Here is a 24,856-nt window from a genome sequence, read left to right as displayed (position 1 = left end):
ATTACTGCTGCACAGGTTAAAACAGCACAGTCCAAGGCCAAGAATACAGCTTCTATGGGACCTGACAATATCCCTGGCTGTGTTCTACATGAACTACAGAGTGAACTGGCACCTCACCTGTGTGCCCTGTTCAATCACAGCCTCACCTCAGGCTTTATCCCTACTGAATGATGCACTGCTACAGTCATCCCTCTCCACAATGGAGGAGCAACTACAGACCCTGGGAACTATTGCACCATTAGCCTGACAAGTCTGATATGCAAAGCTATGGAATGCATCATCATCATGGACCTAATAAACAAGGATATAGGGAATCTCCAAACTCTGGATCCCACACAGTTTAGTTTTGTGAAGGGTAGATCATGCCTTCTCAACTTGGTCGACTTCTTTGAGTCAGTCACCAGAGCTGTGGATGAAGGCAAGGTGGTTCATACAGCCTACCTTGATCTGGCCAAGGCCTTTGATACTATTCCCCATTCAGGAATTATAGAAAAATTCACTAAGCTAGGCATCAACCCCTATATCACTAGGTGGGTTGAAAACTGGCTCACAGATACAACCCACAGTGTGAAAGTAGCCGACTCCAAGTCAGACTGCTGACCAGTCATGAGTGGAGTCCTGCAGAGATTGGTCCTGGGTCCTGTCCTGTTTGGTATCTACTTCTCAGAAGTCCAGGCCAACATGAAGGGACTCTGGCTGACAAAGTTTGCAGACATTTTCAAGTTGGGAGCCATTATTAACACCCCAAGTGATGTTGACATCCTGCAGAAAGGCCTCACTGAGACCAACAACTGGTGTCAGAACCATGGCCTTAAGCTCAATGCCAAAAAATGTGTCATCATTCCCTTTGGGAAAACCCCATTTCCCATGAATTATCTCATTGATGGTAGTCCAGTGAACACAGAAGGCGTTATAAGAGTTCTGGGAAAACAGGTTGACAGCAACCTCTGTTTTGACTACCACATTGCCACTGTGGTCAGAAAGTCCTTCTATGTGGCACATCTCATTACTAAGGGTTTTGCATCCAGGAAGAAAGAGGTCATTGTCTCCCTCTACTCTTCCCTCATTAGGCCAATCATCGAGTACAATGCCCCATTTGGCATGTACCTCACTAGACACCTGAAACAACTGGAGAGGCCACAAAAGTACCTCACAAAGAGGATCCTAGGCCTTAAACACTTGTCCTATATAGACAGTTTCAAAAAACTCCAGCTAATCACTGTCTCATATTGCCTACTTAGAGGCGATCTCTGCTTGACTTACAAAGCCATGTCTGACCCAGCTCTGTTAGAAATGCTACATCTAAAGAAATCCCAATCCCTCTACACCACATGCTCCAGAGACCTCAACCTCATTACCACAATCAACAGAACGTGCTGGAGGGACAGGTTCATAACCCAGAGACTGCCCATGCTATGGAATAGACTTCCCATACATGTCAAACAGAGCACCTCACTGGCCCTCTTCAAGAGAAATCTTGATGAGTGCATGAGAAATAGAAAATTAACCCTGGGGATCACTCCAGTGGCTCTACGCGACAGAGGCACTGGGAACTAAGGTTGGGTGGCACGATGCCAGGGTAATCCTATGGGCTAGGCTTGTAAAGACTCCAGGGGCATTAGCCTAGTACACACCTATGAATCTATGAACCTATAAAACACCATGCAAAAAATGCCAGTCATATCATCATAGACAAAACCGCAATACTACAAACTTCAATCCCCACTTCTTCATCTCGTCCCTCAAAAACTGTAACTGTAGCCATCCACTTCTTCAGTTCCACTTTCCTCAACATCCTAAACATGCATGCTCCCCTAAGATATGCTAGAGTCAAGACCAAAAGCTCCCCCTGGTTACATAAAACCACCAGGCAACTCATAAAAATCAGGGACAAAGCATGGGAACAATGGCACCAAACCAAAACACCCTCTGCTAGGCAATTCTTCCTTGAATTGGGTAACAAGGTAAAAAAGCTAACAAAAACAGATAAAGCCCTTTACTATCAATCCACCCTAAACTCCTCCCATCACAATCCCAAACACTTCTGGTCCACAGTAAACTCCGTACTCCACCCAGGTAAACTCGGCACCCCCCCACCTACCATCCCCTCCTCCTCCAGCAGTATAGCTGACTCTTTCAATACACACTTCACTGAAACCATTCTATCTTTAGCCAAACAACAACTTTCCTCACCCCCAACCCACACACAACCCCAGCCCCCCACCCCCTCCTTCACTTTCTCCGCAGTACCCACCTTCCATATAGAAAAACTTCTGTCAAAACTAAAGGTCACTAAACTCGCTGCTGACAACCTACCCGCAGATTACCTAAAAATAGCTGCAGACACCCTAGCCTATCCAATTTCCATATTAACTAACCGCTCCATATCAGAAAGCTGCGTGCCCACTCTGTGGAAGATCTCATACATCATTCCCCTACACAAAGGGCACTCATCCACCAGCTTTTCCAACTACTGCCCGATCGCTATCCTCTCCCCACTCTCCAATATTCTTGAGAAATGTATAGACTCTCAGGTACTAAACTATCTATTAACTAACAATCTTCTTTCCAAAACCCAGCATGGCTTCAGGCCATTTCACAGCACTGTCACTGTCCTGCTTTCCTTCACTGACACGATCCTGCACCATACAAACAATGGCCTATACACTATATTTATGAACCTACCAAAAGCTTTTGATATGGTATCTCACAACATCCTTCTCTTTGTCCTCACTAATCTCTCCTTTTCCCACTCTGTCACCAACGGTTCCACAGCTATCTCTCGGACCAACAGCAATCTGTGATTTGGCATAATCAGCTCTCATCTCGTCTTCCTGTCTCTCGTGGGGTTCCTCAAGGCTCTATCCTTGGCTCACTACTATTCTCCCTGTTCATCAACAACTTCATACCTCCACCAAACAAGCCACTCTCATACAATATGCAGATAACTGCACTCTCATCTGCTCTACCCCCACTTTACCAGAATGCCAAAATATCACACAAGATTCTTTCACATCTGTAGAAATCTGGCTTTCCAGTGCCCAACTTTTGCTCAGTCGAAACAAAACCAAACTCCTTATCTTTCAAGCCTCTAAATCTATACAGTCCTCTGCCCTCATCAACATTCATGCTAAGAACAACACCATCATCTCCCCCATCTGACCACACCAAACTTATAGGTGTTGAAATTGACAACAAACTCAAATTCGACCTCCACATATCTCTCACCATAAAAAAGTTTATAAAAAACTCGGGGTGCTTTATAGAAACAAACAATACCTAACCAGCACAGCCAGGACTGCTTTCTCCAACTCCCAGCTAATTATCACCTTACTCTATGCCTGATCCATACTTACCAACCTTAGACAGACTGACCTAAACAGACTAGAATCCTGCTACAATAAAATTGCAAAGTTTGCAACTGGTGCATCCTACAGCAGCCACCACTGCAACTCACTTAGGGAACTAGATTGGCTTGAACTCTCACAACTTCTTCACCTGAATCAGCTCTCATTTGCCCACAAACTAATAACCCCCCCCCATAATATCCCAACACTTCAAAACTAACTACAACCCTTTACTTCTTATAGACGCCTACGATCCAATAGCAGAAATCTACTTCTTACCAATGAACCCAAAATCTCAGCAGGTGAAGCCCTTTTCTCTTACACTATTTCCAAACTTTGGAATAACCCCCCCCCCCCCACTCAGTAACCAAACTACCTTCCAGCAGTCTATTCAAAACCAGTCTGAAGTCTCACCTAAAAATGCACTGGTTCTGTCCTTGCCCAAACCCTGACTAACACACCTCCCAAACACTTAGTACAGCACTATCACTCTTCCTATCCTATTATCAGCTTAACCCTTAAGTATCATTATATTGTCTACTTTTTTCTGTTCTTACTACTGTACTGCATAATCTCAACATGTTGATTACTGATAGATCATCTACTAGTGTAACATTTATATTGTAAAATTCCTCTATTGTGCATTTTTCTTATTATGTACTTGTTGGAGCTTTTCTCCTTGGGCCTCCGCTGAAAAATGACCTGTGTCCAGTCAGAATTTCCCGGTAAATAAATAAATAAATAAATAAATACATAAATACATAAAATAAATAAATGAAATTATGTGCATCAGCTCAATTTTTGAGATTACAAAGGAAAGTAAAACAACACATACAAGTAGGGGAATAAACGTAATTAACAAATACAATACTACTCCCAGTACATGTAGGAAAGAGCAAAGACATTTACCAACACCCAAAAATGAATAGAGTATTCTCCCCTAAGTTAAATTAACTACGCCATTTAAAGTAATATAAAACACACTACAGATTGAACAATGCCTAAGTTATTTGTAAAATATTGCAGTTGAGTGGGTTAAATAATAGTGACTATGGATATAATAAATAAATATTGCACTTACTTGGAATATATATAAGTATATACTACACAAATAAAAACTCACATATGTGTCCAGACACCTGAGACTAGTGCCCAAGTTCAGAAGTCTAATCACTCTATGGTAGAAACTGTTTTTGAATCATGTAGTCCTGCAGCGGATGCTGCAATATCTTCTGCACAATGCCAGATGCTTAAACAGTCTATGCGCAGGATGCGTGGTGTCCTGTATTATTTTGGTGGCTCTTTGGATGCTGCTTGCAGATTAGACTTGTATCCATAGAAGACTGGAACCCATTATCTTCTTTGTGACCCTCACCACTCTGTAGCACTTCCTTTCTGTAACTGTTCAGCTTCCAAACCACACTGTGAAGTTGCAGATGCGTATGCTCTCTCCTCCCCCTCTATTGAAGGTGGACAGGATATGAGGAGGAAGCTTCGCTTTCTTCAGCCTTCTCAAAAAGTGGAGGCATTGGTGTGTTTTCTTGACCAGCTGGTTGGTGTTTCCTGACCACAAGAGATCCTCTGATATGTGTACACCCACCTCTGTTGATGGAGTTGGATACCTATAGCAGACTCCATTGATGTGTGCTAATTATGCTAGTTGCATATTTGTGCATGTTGTTGTGAACCTTTTCCACTATTTCAAATGTCTAGCTGCACTCTTTCTCATTCCACTGTGTTGTCATGTGGCATAATGTTTTCACATCCTGCACCCTGTCCAGATGTTTAGGTGCTCACCTGGTTGTGCCTGACTACTGTTTCTTCATTTAGGCGTCCTACATACTGTTGGTACCATATCTGTACACACTGCTTGTCCCTTTCAGACTTCTGGGAGGATGAGTGTGACCAGAAGATGCAGAAGGTGCAGCAGAACTTGGTGGGGGCCCTATAGGTGTTATATGTAGGAGTTGGGTGGCAATGTAAAGAGAATAGTAATTTCCTTTTTTAGGGGGTTGATGGCACACTGAAGGCATCAACAGATCTTCTGAACAACTGCATGGTGATATAGAAGCTGCCAGAGTGTTACAGGGTGGATCTACACAATTCATCATGCTGTGTCTTAGACTGTCCTGGTACCCTGTATGTGAATGTCAGTCACTCATATCAAATGAGTCAACTTCCTTCCATTTCCCAGACATTTCCAGCTAATTGCCTTCCTTTGTGCTACTGCCTCCACCTGAAAGGGCTAGACGTGCCTATGATGCAGTTGTCTATTATCGTTCCACAGCTGGCCTGATACTCTCTTTCTATGATTGCAAAGACACTGCTGGTCACAATGAATGGGGTGGATTCATTTGGCAGGGAGGCCCTAGCTAATGGTAGCACTGGATCAGCATATTAGTTGGTGGAGTTGTACGTGGGCCATTGTCTTGAGTGTATACCTGTGTAATGCACATTATATTATAGGTCTGTTGCATTTGTATTGCTGTGGTAATACTTTTGACCATTCTTATATGTGCTGTGTGATTCTTGAACCAATGTCATGTAGTTAATTCATTGTTACTGAATGGACACTAGGTCACTATGCCTGCTGTAGGCTGCTTTGTTGTGTTTCGGTCACATTTTGCTGTATGTTTGGTGGGGTGATATGGATGGTGCCATCAACCAAGCTGCAGAGTATACAGGTGCTGTGTGGTCATGTGGTTTGTGTGTAGAATTCCCCTATATATATTTTTGCATGATGTGGCATAATATGGTCCATCACTGTTGTGCTACAATCCCTACAATGTGCATATATTTGCTGTACATACCCTTTCACTGTTTTTTGTTGGTGCTGGACATGTTAAGGTCTACACCCTGGGTGTAAGCTGAGTGACATTACATGTACACCATGCAGAACAGTTGTCTGGGTATCCCAAATGCTGTGGCTGCTGATAGGTCGTTTGACAATGGAGGGGGGGGACAGCTTGTTGTAATGCATGTTCATGAGTTGTCATGAATATGTCACTCATCTCATTCTTTTCATGTGATGTGCTATTAGTGATTAGTCATTCCAGTGCTTTTGCCGATTCTCTTTAATGCTAGCAGGGCATGAGACAAGTCTTCTTCCCATTCCCTGCATTCCCGGATTCAGCAAGCCCTGCACGGTGTGCAGGAACAGTGCAGGAGCTCCAGGAGGCAATATGTCTGCCATGCGAGCCAGGAATAAGCTGCAGGGGCGTGCACGAGCGATACTGCACTATTCCTGCACGGATGCAGCTCCTGTATGCATATTACCCCATTTGTAGGTGAAAACCATGCAAATGAGGTGAATTTGTGATCCAGGAAGTTGTCAGCTGGCCGTGCAGGACTAGTGTAGTGTGCAGTAATGTACTCTGTTGGTAACCGTGTACATTTCTGCAAACTACAAAATGGAGCCATGACAGATCCAAATAAAGTGTGTATATTATGTGGAAACCATGCCAATAGCCAAATATATGGCCATTGCCATGGAAAACAGTTTCAAAAATAAAAAAAATAACTTTTAATTTTTTTTTAGCTGATTTTGGCTGTTTAAGCATAGGGCAGCAATGCACAAATGGGATCGGGCCAAAAATAAAAAAGCCTGAAATAAACATTCTAACCAAAAACACTAATTTGGCATTATACTCAGTGGCAGGCAGAAGACAACATGGCCAGTGAATAGTGGTTGCTAAGGGGGGAGGCTCAGTGTGGAACCTGTAACTATGCATTAGCAGGCAATCCTATGCAAATGAGGGGAATGATACTGAATCCCAGATTTCCTCTTAATGCTAGTCAGCACCCAACAGTGTAAGTACAGGAATAGCATGGTTCAAGCCTAAGAGTTAGCTGAAATGATAGGGGGTATGTCAGGCATACTGTAAGCATATTGGAGCCCTGTGGCTTGGATTTGCCCTTGGCTTAGCAGAGCTAAGCAAGGGGGTGTGTCTGAGGCTCCCTAGCACTCTTTACATTGCTTAAGCGGGTGTGCGTGCTGTGCACTGGGTTTTAATGGAAAAAATAAGTAAACTAGGAAATAGTAGCTCTGTGCACATTTGAGCACTGTGTTTGCGCGGTGCACCCCCGGGCTGAAACAGGAAGGCAATAGAAAGGAAAAACAGCAGTAGGAAGGTAATCTAGGAGAACTAGCATAGCTGGCAGGTGAAATGTATCAGAATCAGCCAATTACACAGTCAGCAGCCCAGCCCAGAACACTACTATAAACTACACAAGCACCTTTCCCTCTGTTTTTTCCCACATACTCTACACCACCGGTGTATACAAGCGGGGAAATTTCAACAAACTAAAACAAAAAAAATGATAGGGGCTGCAGCAGCTATCATACATCAACATTTGGAAGAGGCTAATGGTGATGAGGATGAGAATGCTGTCAACCAACCCACAGTGAGGAGACAGAAAAGAGTGTACAGACCCAGGGTAAGCTACCAGGGGCTACATGAGCTGGAGATAGTGGAGCGCTATAGGGTGGACAGGGACCTCCTACAGCAAATTGTTGAGCTGTACTGGCTACGTCTGAGACAAAGAACTAACAGAGGGGAACCCATCCCAGTGGATACCAAGGTATGTGTAGGCTTAAGAATAGTAGCCACAGGTACCTTCCAAAGGCCAACTGGAGATATCATGGGGATCTCACAGGCATCAGCATCCAGGGTACTCCACCAGTTCCTGGATGCCATGTCAGCACATGCCAGTGAGCACGTACATTTCCCCAACACCCATGAGGTGTTGGCCAGCAATATGCATGTCTTCCACCAAACAGCGGAATACCCTGACGAAGTGGGTAATATAGACTTCACACATATATGCATCAAAGGACCACTTGGTGAGCAGGGTAGGGTCTACATCAACCGCAAGGGCTTCCCCTCCATCAACTGCCAGGTCATGTGCGATGCCCAAGGCATTATAATGAATGTGTGCGCTGGCTGCCCTGTAAGCTATCATGACTCCCACATCAGGCATCTGATGCAGCTGTACCAGTGAATTGCCAAAGGGGATGTCACTTACAGTCACCTAGTGGGGGGATGATGGTTACGCACTGGAGCCATGGCTGATGACATCCATCAGAAATGCATGCACACCTCGACAAGAACTCCATAATGAGGCACATTCACAGACCAGAATTATAACAGAGCATGTGTTTGGGATGGTCAAGTCACGGTTCCAGTGCCTAGATACATCAGGTGGAGCCTTGCAATACTCACCAGCTACATGTACTCAAATTGTCATCATATGTGCCACGCTACACAGTATGATCCTGTGGAAACAGCTGCAGCAGGAACAGCACGGGGCAGGGCCACACAGCCCCCCCACCATTACCAATGTCTGCACAGGCACATAGTGAATCAGAGGAACAACAACCTGAGCCTGCTCCAGTAGGCAGAAGGAGGTGTGCCCAGTATGCCCTGGCCTTGGCAAAGAGGCAACACATAGCACATACACTGACACAATAGGGACCCAGGCAATGACACCTCTCGCTGATTCACACATACAGTAATAGGGATGCCAAACATGACACTACCTCTGCATAGGCTCAACCATGTATAAGGAGTGTACTATGTGCATCTGACATAGGCAGCCCTCCAGCACCATCCTCAATACTGGCACAAGGTAAGTCACTCTTCTTACTGATTGCTGAATGGAGTAGTATGTGCTGTTACTTGTATCTATGGTATGGATGTGAGCATGCAAGGGAATTGGGTGGATGAATGGGGTGCCAGCAGATAGTAGACACCTATAGTGGTAGCATGAGATCTGTAACACATACTGGTATCATCATAGTAGCCAGTACTACACATGGTGACAAAACCCACTGCAGGAAATGTGCTGGGCCACATGTGTGTCCATATGACATACACATGCCAGTCAGGGAGGCTCACATACCCAACAACAGTCTCAGCCAGCAGGACAGGTATAGACAAACACAAACAAAGGCTGTGCTAAGGCCTCTGAATGATGGCTATGGATAACCCCCCCAGCCTACACAGACAGATTACATCAGGTCTGGCACTGGGATGTTAGTTTTGAAGGGTTAGAAGTCAGAAACTGATATGTAGGTCAATCAAATCTAAGAACTGTAGTACACTGATATGCCTCTAGTCAACATGATAGGTTAGAATACAGAATGAAATGGAGTACTTGACATACCAGTACAGTCATAACAAATGTGTACAAGTGTCAGGTGTGCCCCCCTATTCTATGTAGAAATGCAGTAACAGTCTGGTGTGCTCCCCCCAATCTGATGTAAACACATAGTAACAGTCAGGTGTGCCCCACCAATCCTGTGAAGAAATGTAGTAACAGTCGGGTGTGCCTCCCCACCATTCCTATGTAGAACTGTAGTAACAGTCTGATGTGCCCCCCCAGTCTGATGTAGACATGTAGTAACAGTCAGATGTGCCCCCCAGTCCTATGTAGACATGTAGTAACAGTCAGGTGTGTGCCCCCATTCCTATGTAGACATGTAGTGACACACAGTGTGCCCCCCACAATCCTATGTTGAAATGTAGTAACAGTCAGGTGTGCCCACCTCCCAGTCCTATGTAGACACGTAGTAACACACAGGTGTGCCCCCCAATCCTATGTAGAAATGTAGTAACAGTCAGGTGTCCCACCCATTCCTATGTAGACATGTAGTAACAGTCTGGTGTGCCCCCAGTCCAATGTAGACATGTAGTAACAGTCAGGTGTACCCCCCAATCCTATGTAGAAATGTAGTAACATGTATGTGTAGGTATAATACCAGTGCAGCACAGATTACCTGAGGTGGCCAAGGTAGCAGGATAGATTATAGCATTTGTACAATATGCAGGTATGCGTGTGTTAGGTTGGTGTGTGTTTCATATTGTGTGAGAGACGTCAGTATGTATGCATGGTGAGGTTTGTCCTGGTAGCCATTGCCCAGTACTGCCGATGACAGGGCCAAGTCCTCACAACTGCAGTGCCAAACACAATGCACTCCAGTATAACACATTCTAGCAGTAAGTCATTGTAAATGTATGGAGGTAATTTGTGTCACCATCTGAAAGATGGACATGGCATGACTGTTGGGCCAGATACACAAGCAGTACACAGGGGAAAGTACCCCAGACAGACAGTGTATAATGTATATCTGTTAAATGAACACACATTTGGCATTGTACATACAGGTTTGCAGCACATTATCTGGGCTTGTAATAGGGAATGCCGATGTCATCTGGCCAAACACTGTCTGACCACAAAGGTCATAGGAATGATGTACTGAGAAACAGCTGATGTCCCTGCACAAGCCAGCATAAGTGGAATGCCCCATGCATATCTGTGAGTTAGATGCAAATAGTGTTCATAGCACACATGCACCCAGCTCACCCAACCACCAGCCACAGGTACCTCTCTGGTCTTATCCCTGCTGTTGGGAATGGGTACAATATGACCCCCACCTGTGTAGGGCAGTAGCGAAAGAATGCAGCATGCAATGCAGGTGTCCCATGCAGATGAGTCCCTAGCTGTAAGCAGCACCCTGCCAGCATCCACACCACTGGATCAATACTGACAGAAAGTATTGGCATGAACACCCAGCACACCTACCCTGTCACCCCAGGGGAATATACTGTATTGCAGTCTGGGACTGTAGGACTGATAGAATGCAATGGCCTCCTACAGCTGGCCTGCATTACTACCAAATGGCCTACAGTCCTCTGCCAAAGGCCTGTGTCTCACCTGTACTGCCAATGTATGTTATGTCATGACTCCCAAATAGCAACATAACACAGTCCACAGAACCCATATGCAAGGCCATGTGGACAAACCACAGTAACATATCCATCATATCCCATTGCATGAACTGTGGACCAACACCAATATACTGCTGTGATGAGGTGATAACTATAGGGAAAGTATCAGAGAATGTTTCAATAATGTATGGAAAAGGATAGAATAATGGGGGGGGGAGCATGGGCAGCATGGAGTGTGCGAAGCCCGAAACACAGCCGTGTGCACATACTATCCCTGGCTGCAAACACAAGAATGGATGGCTGCAAACCTGCTCATAAACCACAATACGGGTAATGTCCTGACTTATGACCCCTGCATCTGGGTAACCTGTGTGAATCTGCACATCTGTGAGGTATTGCCACAGCAAGAAAAGGCCATACTGTCACGTCGATGGATGTACAAGTATGGGATCCTCTGCCACCACTGTACCATGGTGCTAAACCAGTTACACAGACCCAGCAGCAAGTGTCTGCAGATCCCCCTCCAGAATGGCATTAGTTTGCAGGAATATGTAGGCGTTTGACCACAATACTGGACACAGCTGCATTCACCCTATGTTCCCCAGGACATCACGTCAAGCAAAAATGTCTACCTGACAGTACTTGATGACATAAAACATCACGGTGTATAACAGTGCACATGTCTGAATATCTCTGCTAACACCAGGACCATGTAGCAGAAGCAGCACAGACACAATTACCTACAGTACACACTATCCCTTGCACATGTTGACCCCATATTGCCAACTGATCTACAGATATCCTGCAGAAACAGTTTGTTAGCTGTAGGTGTAGAATACAAAAGTCTGCATTGGAGTACAATCTACCTAGAATGGATTCACACATTCAGTACAGAAGGTCATACTGGGCATGCTCACACACTTAAAGAAATGAAGCCCATGTCTGGCAACAACAGTAAACCATACATACCTGACGGTTGCAGATGTTAGTGCATACGCTCCTCAGTATGCACCAGTCATGCTTTGCACTCAAATTGGATAGGAATACACACATATATCCAAGGACAACACACTACAATATGCCAAAAGTACACATACATAGATGTGTGGAAGAGAGTGACAGTGACAAAGAGCTTTCAATCATGAGGCCTGTCCCACATAGCACACAGCCATATGGCTACAACCACATGATGTGTAAATGTCACTCACCCTAGGTATTTGCTTCTGGAATCACTCAGCATTATAGACACTGTGGTGCTAGTGCTAACTGGGCAACATGACTGTACAAGGCAGTAGTCATCTATCAGTTGTATACATGTACCTGTGGAATATAAATCTGTGTGTGCTTGAGTGTCTTGTGTCTGCCTCTAGATGAATGGGTTATGGCCCATGCACATACACTGCCCTCCCCATTGCCCTACTATGGCAAGCCTGCCAATGTCAGTCACTTTGAAATAGATCTTTGGGGAAGAGATATCCCAGTAATATCTGTGGTGCATCCTATAACTGTGTAATGCTGCAGTGTGATAAACTAATTAGGTAGGTGTTCTAATCCCAGATGTGGCAACTGTGTGTGTTTGCTTGTCTGCATAGGGATCAATGCTCTTTAGGCTAGTCACACTCACAACAATTCAAATGGCCTACATTAGCATGCCTGCTGATGTCATTCACTTTGAAATAAACCTTTGGGGAAGGTGTAGCCCAGTAATCTTTGTGGCACATCCTGCAACTGCGTAATGCTGTAGAGTTCTATTCCCAGACATGGCAAGTGTGCACGTTTGTGTGTGCATTAGTTTGTCTGTGTAGGGAGCAATGCTTTTGAGCCCATTCACAGTCACTACAACCTCCAGTGCCCTTCTTTGGCAAGCCTACTGATGACATTCCCTTTGAAATACACCTTTGGGGAATGAGTAATGCAGTAATCTCTGTGGTGTGTCCTATAACTGTGTAATGCTGTAGTGTGATAAACTCGTTAGGAAGGAGTTCTATTCCCAGAGATGGCAAGTGTGGATGTTTGTGTATGTGTTAGTTTGTCTGTGTAGGGAGCAATGCTTTTGAGGTTATTCACAGTCACTACAACCTTCAGTGACCTACTTTGGCAAGCCTGCTGATGTCATTACCTTTGAAATACACCTTTGGGGAATGAGTAGCCCAGTAATCTCTGTGGCGCATCCTGTAACTGCGTAATGCTGTAATTTGATAAACCTAGTTAGGTAAGAGTTCTATTCCTAGACATGGCAAGTGTGGATGTTTGTGTGTGTGTTAGTTTGTCCGTGTAGGGGGAAATGCTTTTGAGGCCTTTCACAGTCACTGCAACCTCCAGTGCCCTACTTTGGCAAGCCTGCTAATGTCATTCACATTGAAATACACCTTTGGGAAAATAATAGCCGAGTAATCTCTGTGGTGCGTCCTATAACTGTGTAATGTTGTAGTGTGATAAACTAGTTAGGTAGGAGTTCTAATCCCAGACATGGCAACTGTGTGTGTGTGTGTGTGTGTGTGTGTGTGTGTGTGTGTGTGTGTGTGTGTGTGTGTGTGTTTGTCTGTGTAGGAATCAATACTTTTTAGGCTAGTCACACTCACTACAATTTCAAATGCCCTATGGCATGCCTGCTGATGTCATTCACCTTGAAATACAGCTTTGGGGAAAGAGCCGCTCAGTAATCTCCATGGTGCATCCTAGAACAGTGTGTCCTGAGGTAGAGGTGGTTACTGACTTGAAACTGTAGTTTTATTTTCCCTTTTGGGTCTATTCCTGCTTCTTTCCAGCCCCTGCTATCAAGCACGCTTTAACGCGCTTTAGCGCGATTTAGCGCGGAGTTGCCACTAGAGCAGCATCGGGCAGCGCCAGTTAAACAAGGTTAAACTCTTTCTGGCTCCAGAAAGTCTGTTCTTCAATTTTTCCCTTAGAACTGCTCTGTTAGGAACCTAAACAGTTTACACCTACACTAAAAAGTGCAGCACTTGTTCCAAATAGCTTTTTCTTCTCAAAAAGCTCAGCACTTGTCTTATAAGCATATCCCTTGTCTTATAAGCATTCTCTTTGCAGGTCAAGCACTCCTATATTATACAAATCTCTCACTAGCAAAACCCCAGGAGTGCCCACTTCCCTGCTAAGCCCACTACTTTTCTGTCTCATACCAACTCATAATTCTTTCTAGCATGTTGAAGGGTCAGATGCTGGCGTCCTCTCCTGCCCAGTTGGTGAATCTGGGAATTCTGAGACAATGTTACAATTGCCTCATGTACACAGACAACCCTCTCCTCCTCCCACGTAACACTAACACTTGTGAGAGATGCAGCTATTTAGCCAGACTGGAGGCTGAGCTCTCTCAACTCAGGACTGGCAAGACCAGGCAGGAGGAGAAGGCAACTACACACACCACAATACCAGTCTCACATAACTCAACCACACCACTGAATCAAACATATAAACACACTAAGACATACTCAGAGGCTCTGAGTAAAAATTTACCTAAACAGCAGAGGCCTCCAAAGCAGACACCCAAGCAACTGCAAACTCAATACACCACACAAACAACACATAAACAACAAAATCAGTGTGCAAAGCAGTCACTGCCCTTAAGGCCAAATACAACACCAAACATACTTGTCATAGGTGACTCCATAGTCAGACACACTGACATCCCGCTCACCAGACTGAGTAAGGAGAAGGTCACAGTAAGCTGCCTGTCGGGCACTAGAATCCGCCACATAACACAAGCACTCAGGTCTCTCAACAGCAGGTACAAGTACGACTCAGTCATTGTCCACGCTGGTGTCAACGACCTGAGACGTACCTCCTTGGGCTACATGAAAAGAGACATTGAGGAGCTCTCTGATTATGTAGCCCAGGCAGGTATGACCCTGACCTTGAGCAGTATCCTACCTTCACCTAGAATGATGCCACAATGCAGTGATAAGATGATCAGCTTTAATAATTGGCTTAAATTCTGGTGTCATTCAAAGGGATCCAATGTCTGTCTGCCTGGGATGACATGCTGGACAAGCCACGCTGCTTCACAAGGGACGGCTTGCACCTGTCACCCTAGGCTTCCGGATATTGGCAAAGGCTCTTGCCACCCCATAGTGCCTTTTTAGGCAAGGCTCAAATTCTAAACCTACCACCCTAGAACACAAAAAGTAAAAACTAAGGGTAATGCTGCTCAATGCCAGAAGTCTCAATCTCAAGATGCACGCACTCGAGGCCCTTCTCAGTATGGAGAACATTGATGTCTGTGCTGTGACAGAAACCTGGTTCAAGGCTCCTGAGAGCACCCCAGCACTAGCAGGTTTCACCTCATATCATGCGTTCCGGCCCCAAAATCCGGACAACACCAAGAAGGAGGGGGTGTCCATATTCATAAAGGACACCCACACCTCAAGGTTGGTGGCAATGCACGATGCATCGGAGACCATCCAGGTGCAATTAACCATAGGCAAGACTGCTCTGCAATTTGTAGCATGTTACAGGCCACCCTCTCAAACTCAGGAACCTCACATGGCCTTCCTGAAAACAATGGAGGGGATAAATGTATCTCCAAACACCATCATACTAGGTGACTTCAGCTACCCTAATATAGACTGGGAACACTACTCAAGCCCAAACACTCTAGCCCAAAGGTTCCTGGAGTTCATAAACTCAAATGCCATGGAACAACTAGTCACCATCCCCACAAGAGGAGAAAACATACTTGATCTCATCATCACGAACATGGAATCAAAATGTTCAACACCGGAAGTATACCCCTCACTGGTGAGATCAGATCATAAACTAATCTCGCTGGAGGTCCTCATCCCGCCCCCACCTGAAATAAAAAAGACCACAGTGAAGAACTTCTCAAAAGCCGACTTCACACTTCTAAAAACTAGTGTGGTCTCCTTTAAGGCCCCTGAGCCAGTGGTAAACATTACTCAAACCACTGAATCACTTACAAATGCCTTCTACCAGCACCTACAGGACTGCATGGATCAGGCAATCCCAAACAAAACTAAGACTCTTTGTACCAAAGGCAAGCATCCAGTCTGGTGGACCCCAGCCATAAACAAGCTCTACAACAAAAGGAGGAAGCTACTACAAGATAGAGCAAAATCCTTGAAAGGTAAGACACCTTTGATCATTATAAGTAAAAACTAAGAGCTCTCATAAAATCATCCAAGGCAAATTTTGAGAGAAAAATCACCAAGGACTCAAAAGACAATCATAAGGCCTTCTTTAGCTATGTTAGAAACCTAGGAGGAAACTCCCAGATATGCTCAGAATTAGTTCAAAATGATCTGAAGATTACTGAACCTACACACATTGCCAACATACTGGCTGACAGGTTCAGTGCAAACCCCCTCCCCCAAAAGGAGAGATATCTATACCAGAGGATTGTAGCCCCAAACATCTCCAACGCCCAGGTGAGAACTGCTCTCCAAAGCAAAAAACACAGCATCCATGGGACCGGATGGTGTCCCCGGCTGTGTGCTCCATTAACTCAATGAGGAATTAAATCCGCAGTTAGGACAGCTGTTTAATCTTAGCCTCACCTCAGGATGCGTACCCAAGGAGTGGCGCACGGCGACTGTGGTCCCACTTCACAAGGGCGGTGCCTCCACTGACCCTGGAAATTACCATCCCATTAGCTTGACAAGCCTTATCTGCAAAGCCATGGAGAGGATCATAATGGAACTCATAAATAAAGACATAGGGAACTTGCAGACTTTGGATCCAACCCAGTTTGGCTTTGTCAAAGGCAGATCATGCCTTTTAAACTTGGTTGACTTTTTCGAGACAGTCACCAAGGCCATTGATGAGGGAAAGGCAGTCCATACAGCCTACCTTGACCTGGCAAAGGCCTTCGACACAATACCCCACTCAGGTATCATCGAAAAACTCATCTGCTTGAATGTAAACCCATACATCACAAGATGGGTTGCAAACTGGCTAAGTGACAGAACCCACAGGGTCAGAGTTGCTGGAGCCATGTCAGACTCAAAGCCTGTCACAAGTGGTGTCCCACAGGGCTCAGTCCTGGGTCCACTCTTGTTCGGCATCTACTTCTCTGAAGTACAAGCAAACACAGGAGGGTTATGGCTGACAAAGTTTGCAGATGACTGCAAACTGGGCGCCATAGTCGAAAACGCATCTGACACAGATATCCTTCAGAAGGGCCTCACAGAAACGGATAACTAGTGCCAGAGCCATGGCCTAAAGTTAAATGCCAAGAAATGCATAGTCATACCCTTCGGGAAAAGCAAGGTTACCCCTAGCTACCATATAGGTGGCAATCCACTGAGCACAGAAGAAGTCATCAGGGATCTGGGGACCCAGGTTGACAGTAGCCTTTTGTTTGACACTCATGTTGCTAAAGTAGTTAGGAAAACCTTCTACATTGCCCACGTGATCATGAAGGGATTCACATCTAGATCAAGGGAGGTCATCGTCCCCCTGTACTCATCACTCATTAGACCTATGATTGAGTACAATGCCCCATTCGAATGTATCTGACCCGACACCTGCAGCAGCTGGAAAGGCCCCAAAAGTTCCTCACCAAAAGGATAAAGGGTCTCAAAATATGTCTTATGCTGCCCGACTGAAAGAACTCCAGCTCTATTCAGTCTCATACCGCTTGCTCAGAGGTGACCTGTGCCTGACATATAAGGCCATGTCAAACCCTGATTTGATGAATATGCTTCACCTCAAAAAATCTAGATCCCTCAGAACCACAAGGGCGGGAGACTTAAACCTTGACACGGTTATTAATAGAACGTGCTGGAGGGACAGATTCATCACCCAGAGACTCCCTATGCTGTGGAACAAAATCCCGGTACATGTGAGGCAGAGCACCTCGCTGGCCTTGTTGAAGAGGAATCTTGACCAATGGATGGGGGATCGCAGATATACCCCAGGGATTACTTCAGTGTCACTGCTTGACAGAGGCACAGCAAAATAATAGGCATAGTTTTATTCAAACTAAAGGGGTGGCAAAAGCCAAATAACTATGGGCTAGGCTTATAAATGCCCTTGGGCAGATAGCCTAGTATGAACCTATGAACCTATGAACCTATAACTGTGTAATGCTGTAGTGGGATAAACTATTTAGGTAGAAGTTCTACTCCAAGACATGGCAAGTGTAGATGTTTATGTGTGTGTTAGTTTGCCTGTGTAGGGGGCAATGCTTTTGAGGCCATTCACAGTCACTACAACCTCCATTGCCTTTCTTTGGCAAGCCTGCTGATGTCATTCTCTTTGAAATACACCTTTGGGGAATAAATAATCCAGTAATCTCAGTGGCGTGTCCTATAACTGTGTAATGCTGTAGTGTGATAAACTAGTTAGGTAGGAGTTCCAATCCCAGACATGGCAACTGTGAGACTTGGTATGTGTGTGTCTGTGTTTGTCATTCATATCCTGTGTGGAGGTGGCTGCGAGTTTTAACAACTGGACTCATTGTGGAATGGGTTTTGCAAATTTCTTATATGGTGTGCCTATTATATGTCATAATGTCCACCTTACAAGGATAACAGATGTCAAATAGCCGAGAGGCTGGGGTTGCCAATCCATACACCTACATGTGACATCAAGGCCTGACAAACAAATTAAGCAACCCTTGCATTACCCACAGAACACTCCCAATCCATGTCTCATACACAAACACACTTGCATAAGCAACAACCACTTTGTTGGTAGTACTCTGCATATTGCCCACAGATAGTAACCATGGTATGATTGCAGTCGACTACAGAGGGCATGGCACCCTGTCCCATCACTACAATAGGCACATGATTGCAGACAGTCCGCCTTCACTCTGTTCCCCACTGGACGCCTGCAACAGCTGTAGTGTCATGAAATGTGACCCACAAAGGACATATCATGCCTTAAACACATGCCCTGCATGGACAGATGCCACTGACACCAGGGAATACCTGTATCATGCTATTAATGTAGGTGCAGGGTCAACCTGGTGTCCCTTACCAGATCCCGCCACGAGGCCAGGACTGGCACATCTGATGATAACAATCTGTGTACATAACATGGGCCAGGTACAGTTCCACATGTCACTGAACATGCATGTGGGATGTGTGCACATCCCAGACACCGTCCATGTCATGGACTATAGAACACATACATGACAAGTATTTAACAGCACTGGCCACACACAATAGTAACCTAGATGACTGGATGGTGAATACATTACCCACCTGTATGGGCCAATCCATAAACTACACCCCTGATCCACACTGCAGACCATTGTCATGTGGCCTGATGCCAAGGTATACCCTTCACCTAGCCTTGTTCAGCATTCTGGCACAGTCAAGCACTACACACTTGTAAAGCAATGCACCCATGCATGTCAGTACTGACACCCTATGTCTGTTTGTATGGAGTGTGATGCTTTCAACCCCATTCACACTCACTGCAACTCCCATTGGTCTACTGAAGCATGCCGTCTGATGTCAGACACCTTCACATACCCTTTGCCCACATATCATCTGGATAACTCCTGTGGTGCATGTGATACCTGCGTATTACTGTATTATGGCAAACTAGCTAGTTAGGAAGTCAATTTCTGACCCTGCCAACTGTGTTAATGTATGTAAGTCCCTGAGAGAGTGTGGCTGTGTTGACTTTGACACCTGTTCATGTGGACAGGCACATGTACTACACCTACCTTATCACTCCTATATCACTCTTGCAGATGTCAAATCACCATCAGATATACCTTTGGACAGCTCTTCACCATGTAAGTTATGTGGTGCATGCAATCACTGCATAGACGTGATAGCAATACATAGTCAGTCAGTGGTTTGAAACCCTGTACTGGTAGGTGTGTGACACAAACATGCTTAGGTTTTTCTCTCCCACCCCCTCCCTGACTTACTTTGTCTCTGTCTGTCTCTCTCACTCCCTCTCTGGTGGATGTGGAGAAGTACACCTGCTTTGCTTAGGCAGCAGCTTGTGTTTTGTAAGTGATGCCCATGATCAGCTGATGGCCTCTGCATGAATTGCAGTTCCTCTCTAGCTGATTGCATGTGGAACAGCTGTGACAACATTCCCATAGCCAATTGCATGGAAACACACTCCAATATCTAGGAACATCATGTGGGTGTTGGGCCTATTCATTCACTGTGAGCAGGACCTCAAGTTGGTGTTTGGCAATTAGCATCTTGGATGGTATTGGGATTTACCTCTATCAACATACACTGTGGAGGCAGGCCAACAGACAGGAGGGGGATGTGCCAGACGTGACTACAGAATGTAAGTGTTGTTCTTCTGAATTTGGAGTAATGTCGGTTTAACAGGGTGTGTGTGGATATGGCTGGTCTACATGATTTAATACCTTTTATGACAATGTTATATGTTTGAGGAAACTCCCACCTGTAGGGTTATCTGCAGACTGGGCAGTGTGTGGAGCCTTATGTTTATTGTGTTACTCACAGAACATTTGTCTTAAAACTGCAGAAGCATAGTCTGTGGATTTCAATCAGTACATGGTGACAGCCATGAGAGTTACTGACTTCATATCCCTCATAGGACATATGTCACAACAAACCCTGGTACAAAAGTAAATGTATGAGGTTATCACAGCAACATGCAAATATCGGCCCAGTGTTTGTGGCTCCAGCCACAAGTCTGTCAACCTTTGTACATATGTCATGCAGTAAAAGGTGCATACGTTCTGTACACCATTATTTATTGACATCATACCTGATAACAAGCCAGTCAGACATCAGACTGCTAGACATGTTATGTATAGTAGGGGTTATTTCTGAGGATATAACTTGGGCATTCTGTGGTTGTGTGTACAGTACTGGGGTCTGTGTACTTATGGTGATTGTCGACAGTATGTGTATTGCACATACGTACCTTGGGCTGTGCACAGACTGTGGTAGATGCCATTGTTCTTGGTCCTGTTCTATCTGATGTTACATACTGCTCCAGTGTATGGTACCCTATAGGCTCACATGTCTGTAGGGCCAAACACACACGTGTCCCATACCACAGACAGGCATTGGACCACAATGTGTTGTGACCCAGTTTATGTAGGTTTAGTGTGTGAGTGGCACATATGAGGATGGTGTTTATCAGACAGTCTATACAGTGTCATATTAAGCTTGCATACCATATGTAGCTGTGGCTGTGTTCACACTGGTTGTGGGTATGCACTTTCTCACAGGTGTCTGTTACTCTATGCTGTGAAATGCATGTAGAGCCTGCTATATTTGCAGGTACATGTGTATTCCCCCATACAAAATGTAGTCCAGTGTTGTGGCAGACTGCCTGTAGTTTGCACAGTGCTTTGTGACATGCCTAGCAGCTAAGTGTAATTACTCAGTGTGCTAAGTCCAGTTATTTGCAAGACATACTGCTGCCAGGCCACCATAACTGTTGTGTATTTCTGACAAAGCAGTGGGATTCTGTACAGATGTATGTCACTAACTACTGGGTAGTATGTGGCCATGTGACCTCTGCACCACCAGGTATTATGTGTCAGCACAGACTAGCGTGTGTGAATGCATAAACTGTGTGGGCATATGTAGTCCAGTATTTATGTGATATACCCATGTACATGGCTGTTAACATCCACATTGTCAGGCATGGTCCACATGCCTTGCATGAAGGCGATCTGTGTACACCACTGGACTGACCACAGAGTGCCAGACTGTCCACATGTATTGGTCATATCTCTGCTGTAATCCACAGGAACATTACTGTGTTAGTGGTGGTACTGTACGATGACGTCCTTAGGATGTCTGTCAGTAGCCAATGGCTTACATGTCAAAAGCAGATGTGACCTCCCACACACAACATGTTTGTTTAGACAACCCTTGTTACAGTAGCAACAGTCTACATTTATACCTGCAAGACATACATGGCATCCTCTTGCACTAAAAGGTTGAGACTACTGGTGTTGAGGTAGGACTCCACTCCATGTTCCATGTTCTGGACATATATGAAGAGGATCACCAAAGAAATACTGCAGCACTAAATCCAGAAAATTTATTGAAAAAGTTAAGTGCTTTCATCAAAATCACAAGACTTCATCAGAACAAGAACAAACAGAAAATGTCATATTTAAATACCCTAAGCCTTACAGCCATTGGTTGACAAAGCAAACATCATTTCCTGTAAAATAACTAAGCAGTTTAAAAAGACAGTAACACATAATCACAGTAACTGCCCACTACAACACACCAATTGCCACCTACCAACCACATAGACATAAATGTATTGTGTATTGAAGTATGATTTAAAACACAGACCTTGAATAAAATCACATAAAAAAGCTGATTTTAGTTTTAATACAGAACTAATGGATAACTTGTCATTGAGCCCAGGTGGTTGACATGCATTTAATTTAATCTGCCACTTGAGCTCTAAATATTCAAGGAAGTCATCATCGGGCCCCCCTTGTGGACCCAGGTCTACTTGTTCAAGTACAAAAAATTTAAAATAATGTGTCGGATGTACCTTTATATGGTTAAATAAAGCATTGGTTTCTTTGTTTTTTAGTATATCATAGTTGTGTTGATATATTCTTTGTCTGAGGACTCTGATTGTCTTCCCCACATAGTACCCCTCACATACCATACAGGTTGCAATATATACCACTCCCTTAGTGTAACAGTAACACTTCTTATTAGTTGTAATTTTACCATAGTTCCTGACTCTAATTGGATCAGTGTCCAGTATATAAGGGCATTGTCCACACCTCCCACATTTAAAAGTTCCACCAAGGCATGCCTTTAACTTTTTCCTCTCCACCAGGCCTTTCAAGGAGGTGCCATTTTTGTAAACCACAAGAGTTTTTTCCCCCAACCTTTTGCTGATCTTCTCATCCAAACAAAAAATGGTCCAAAAATCATAAATGATGCTTCTAATGTTAAAAGAAAATCCCTGGTTAAGGGCAGGACACATGCCCTAGTAAAACTATCAGTTTTTACCAAACCAGAGGTTCTATTCAAGCCTTCAGGTTTCTCCAAGAGTGTAGAATAAATACCCCCAGCTCTTTTTGATTTGACTTCTTTAGCTATGTCATTGATAAAGTTAAAGGGATAACCTCTTTTCTGCAACATACCCATTAGGACATCACATTCTTTAATAAAATCGTCCTGGTCAGACATCAGCTTTTTTATGTGCTTTTATTCAAGATCTGTGTTTTAAATCATACTTCAATACACAATACATTGATGTCTATGTGGTTGGTAGGTGGCAAATGGTGTGTTGTAGTGGGCAGTTACTGTGATTATGTGTTACTGTCTTTTTAAACTGCTTAATTATTTTACAGGAAATTATGTTTGCTTTGTCAACCAATGGCTGTAAGGGTTAGGGTATTTAAATATGGCATTTTCTGTTTGTTCTTGTTCTGATGAAGTCTTGTGATTTTGATTAAAGTGTTTAACTTTTTTCAATACATTTTCTGGATTTAGTGCTGCAGTGTTCCTTTGGTGATCCTCTTCATATATTTTTACTTGGTTTTGGTGTTCGTTGTTTCTAAGTTTGTTTTAGTCATGGATGGAGCGGAGCAACCCATAGCACTGGCAGCATGGACTTGAACATTATTGCTCAAGCGGTGGCAACACTTGCATCTACTGTTGCTGGGCTTTCCGCTAGGGTAGAGTCACTTCTTGCTCAATTAGCGGATCGTCGTAGTCAGGGGCTCAGTAATACTGGTTTATCGAGTCCTGACATCTCAGTGATTACTGCAGCACAAAGGAGCACTAATTCTAACAATCACTCTTTTGAACGAGGTCTGGCAGGCAGCAGTAACATTAATGGGAGTGGACTAGCATCTAGCAACACGCTAGATGCACGTAATGACAACATGCCATCATTTTCGGTTGAGCAATGGCTCAGGAACGGAATTATCTTTGATGGACAGAATATGAATGCTACCAACCAACACAGCAGTCTTGAGCAACAATTTCAGGGTTTTAAGGAAGCCTTATTCAGGTACAAATGTTTTAAATTGGAAAATGAATATCTACACAAGTGTGTAAGGAGAGAGCAGATTCCCAAGGGCCTTCGGAATGGAAATATCCAACTGGGCTTATTAAGGACTCACAGTTGCACCGGAACTTAAAGAACTTTTTCAATAAGCAAGGTTGTGAGTTGTTAAACATTTTTATTACTGATAACAATAAGAAAATGGCTGCTATTTTAAAGGACATTAACAAACTTGATACTGAAATTAAGCGTGATTTATTATTTGAACACAGGTCGGTTGAATTTAACAATTTATTTAAAAGTGTTGCTAATGACTTGGTGCAATTGCAGAAAAGGAAAGAAAGAAAACTGTTCAGGGATAAAACTGATTATGATGAGGGGAGGGCATACCCTGACCAACCCCTGGGCCAACAAGCTAGGTGGGCTGAAAGATGTGAAGAGGTTAATGTAATTAATGAAGATGATGTGGTAGATTCAGTGGCTGACAATGCCCCTTTAGAACCAACACCTCTGAGGAGATCCCAGCGACTGATGAATCAGAGGGTGGGGAGAGACAAGGGAATGGAGGGTATGGACAAGTGAATTATCAGAATCAATGGAGGAGGGGGAGACAACAACAACAGTATTGGAGGTGATGAATGATACCAATGAAAGGGATGGGATGTATGAATGTACCATTGTGAAGAATCTTGAGCATGATTTCAGCATTTACAATTATAGTAGGACAACTGTGAGTACTGATTGGGCAGAACTGTTCTCAAAAGGGCTCAACTTTGTGCCAACAACTGGTAGTGACATTGTCAATACTGTTTTGGAGTTTAAATTATTCACTAGGAAGTTGAATTT

At 44.3% G+C, this 24,856-nt stretch overlaps 1 protein-coding gene across 1 annotated transcript in view; it reads right to left on the bottom strand.

Moving 5' to 3' along the window:
- LOC122808387 (alpha-tectorin-like) overlaps positions 1-2,825 on the bottom strand; it is a 161,329-nt gene extending 158,504 nt beyond the window's left edge. Inside the window, exon 1 of the mRNA XM_044079353.1 lies at positions 2,686-2,825. Within this exon, the coding sequence (XP_043935288.1) occupies positions 2,686-2,825 (140 nt within the window). The remainder of the gene's footprint in view (positions 1-2,685) is intronic.
- Positions 2,826-24,856: the final 22,031 nt, after the last annotated feature.

The sequence above is a fragment of the Protopterus annectens genome, chromosome 8.part0 (assembly GCF_019279795.1).
Source record: "Protopterus annectens isolate FY-2018-M chromosome 8.part0, PAN1.0, whole genome shotgun sequence".
Classification (NCBI taxonomy): Eukaryota; Metazoa; Chordata; order Ceratodontiformes; family Protopteridae; genus Protopterus; species Protopterus annectens.
This window is presented reverse-complemented; position numbering and strand designations above follow the sequence as displayed.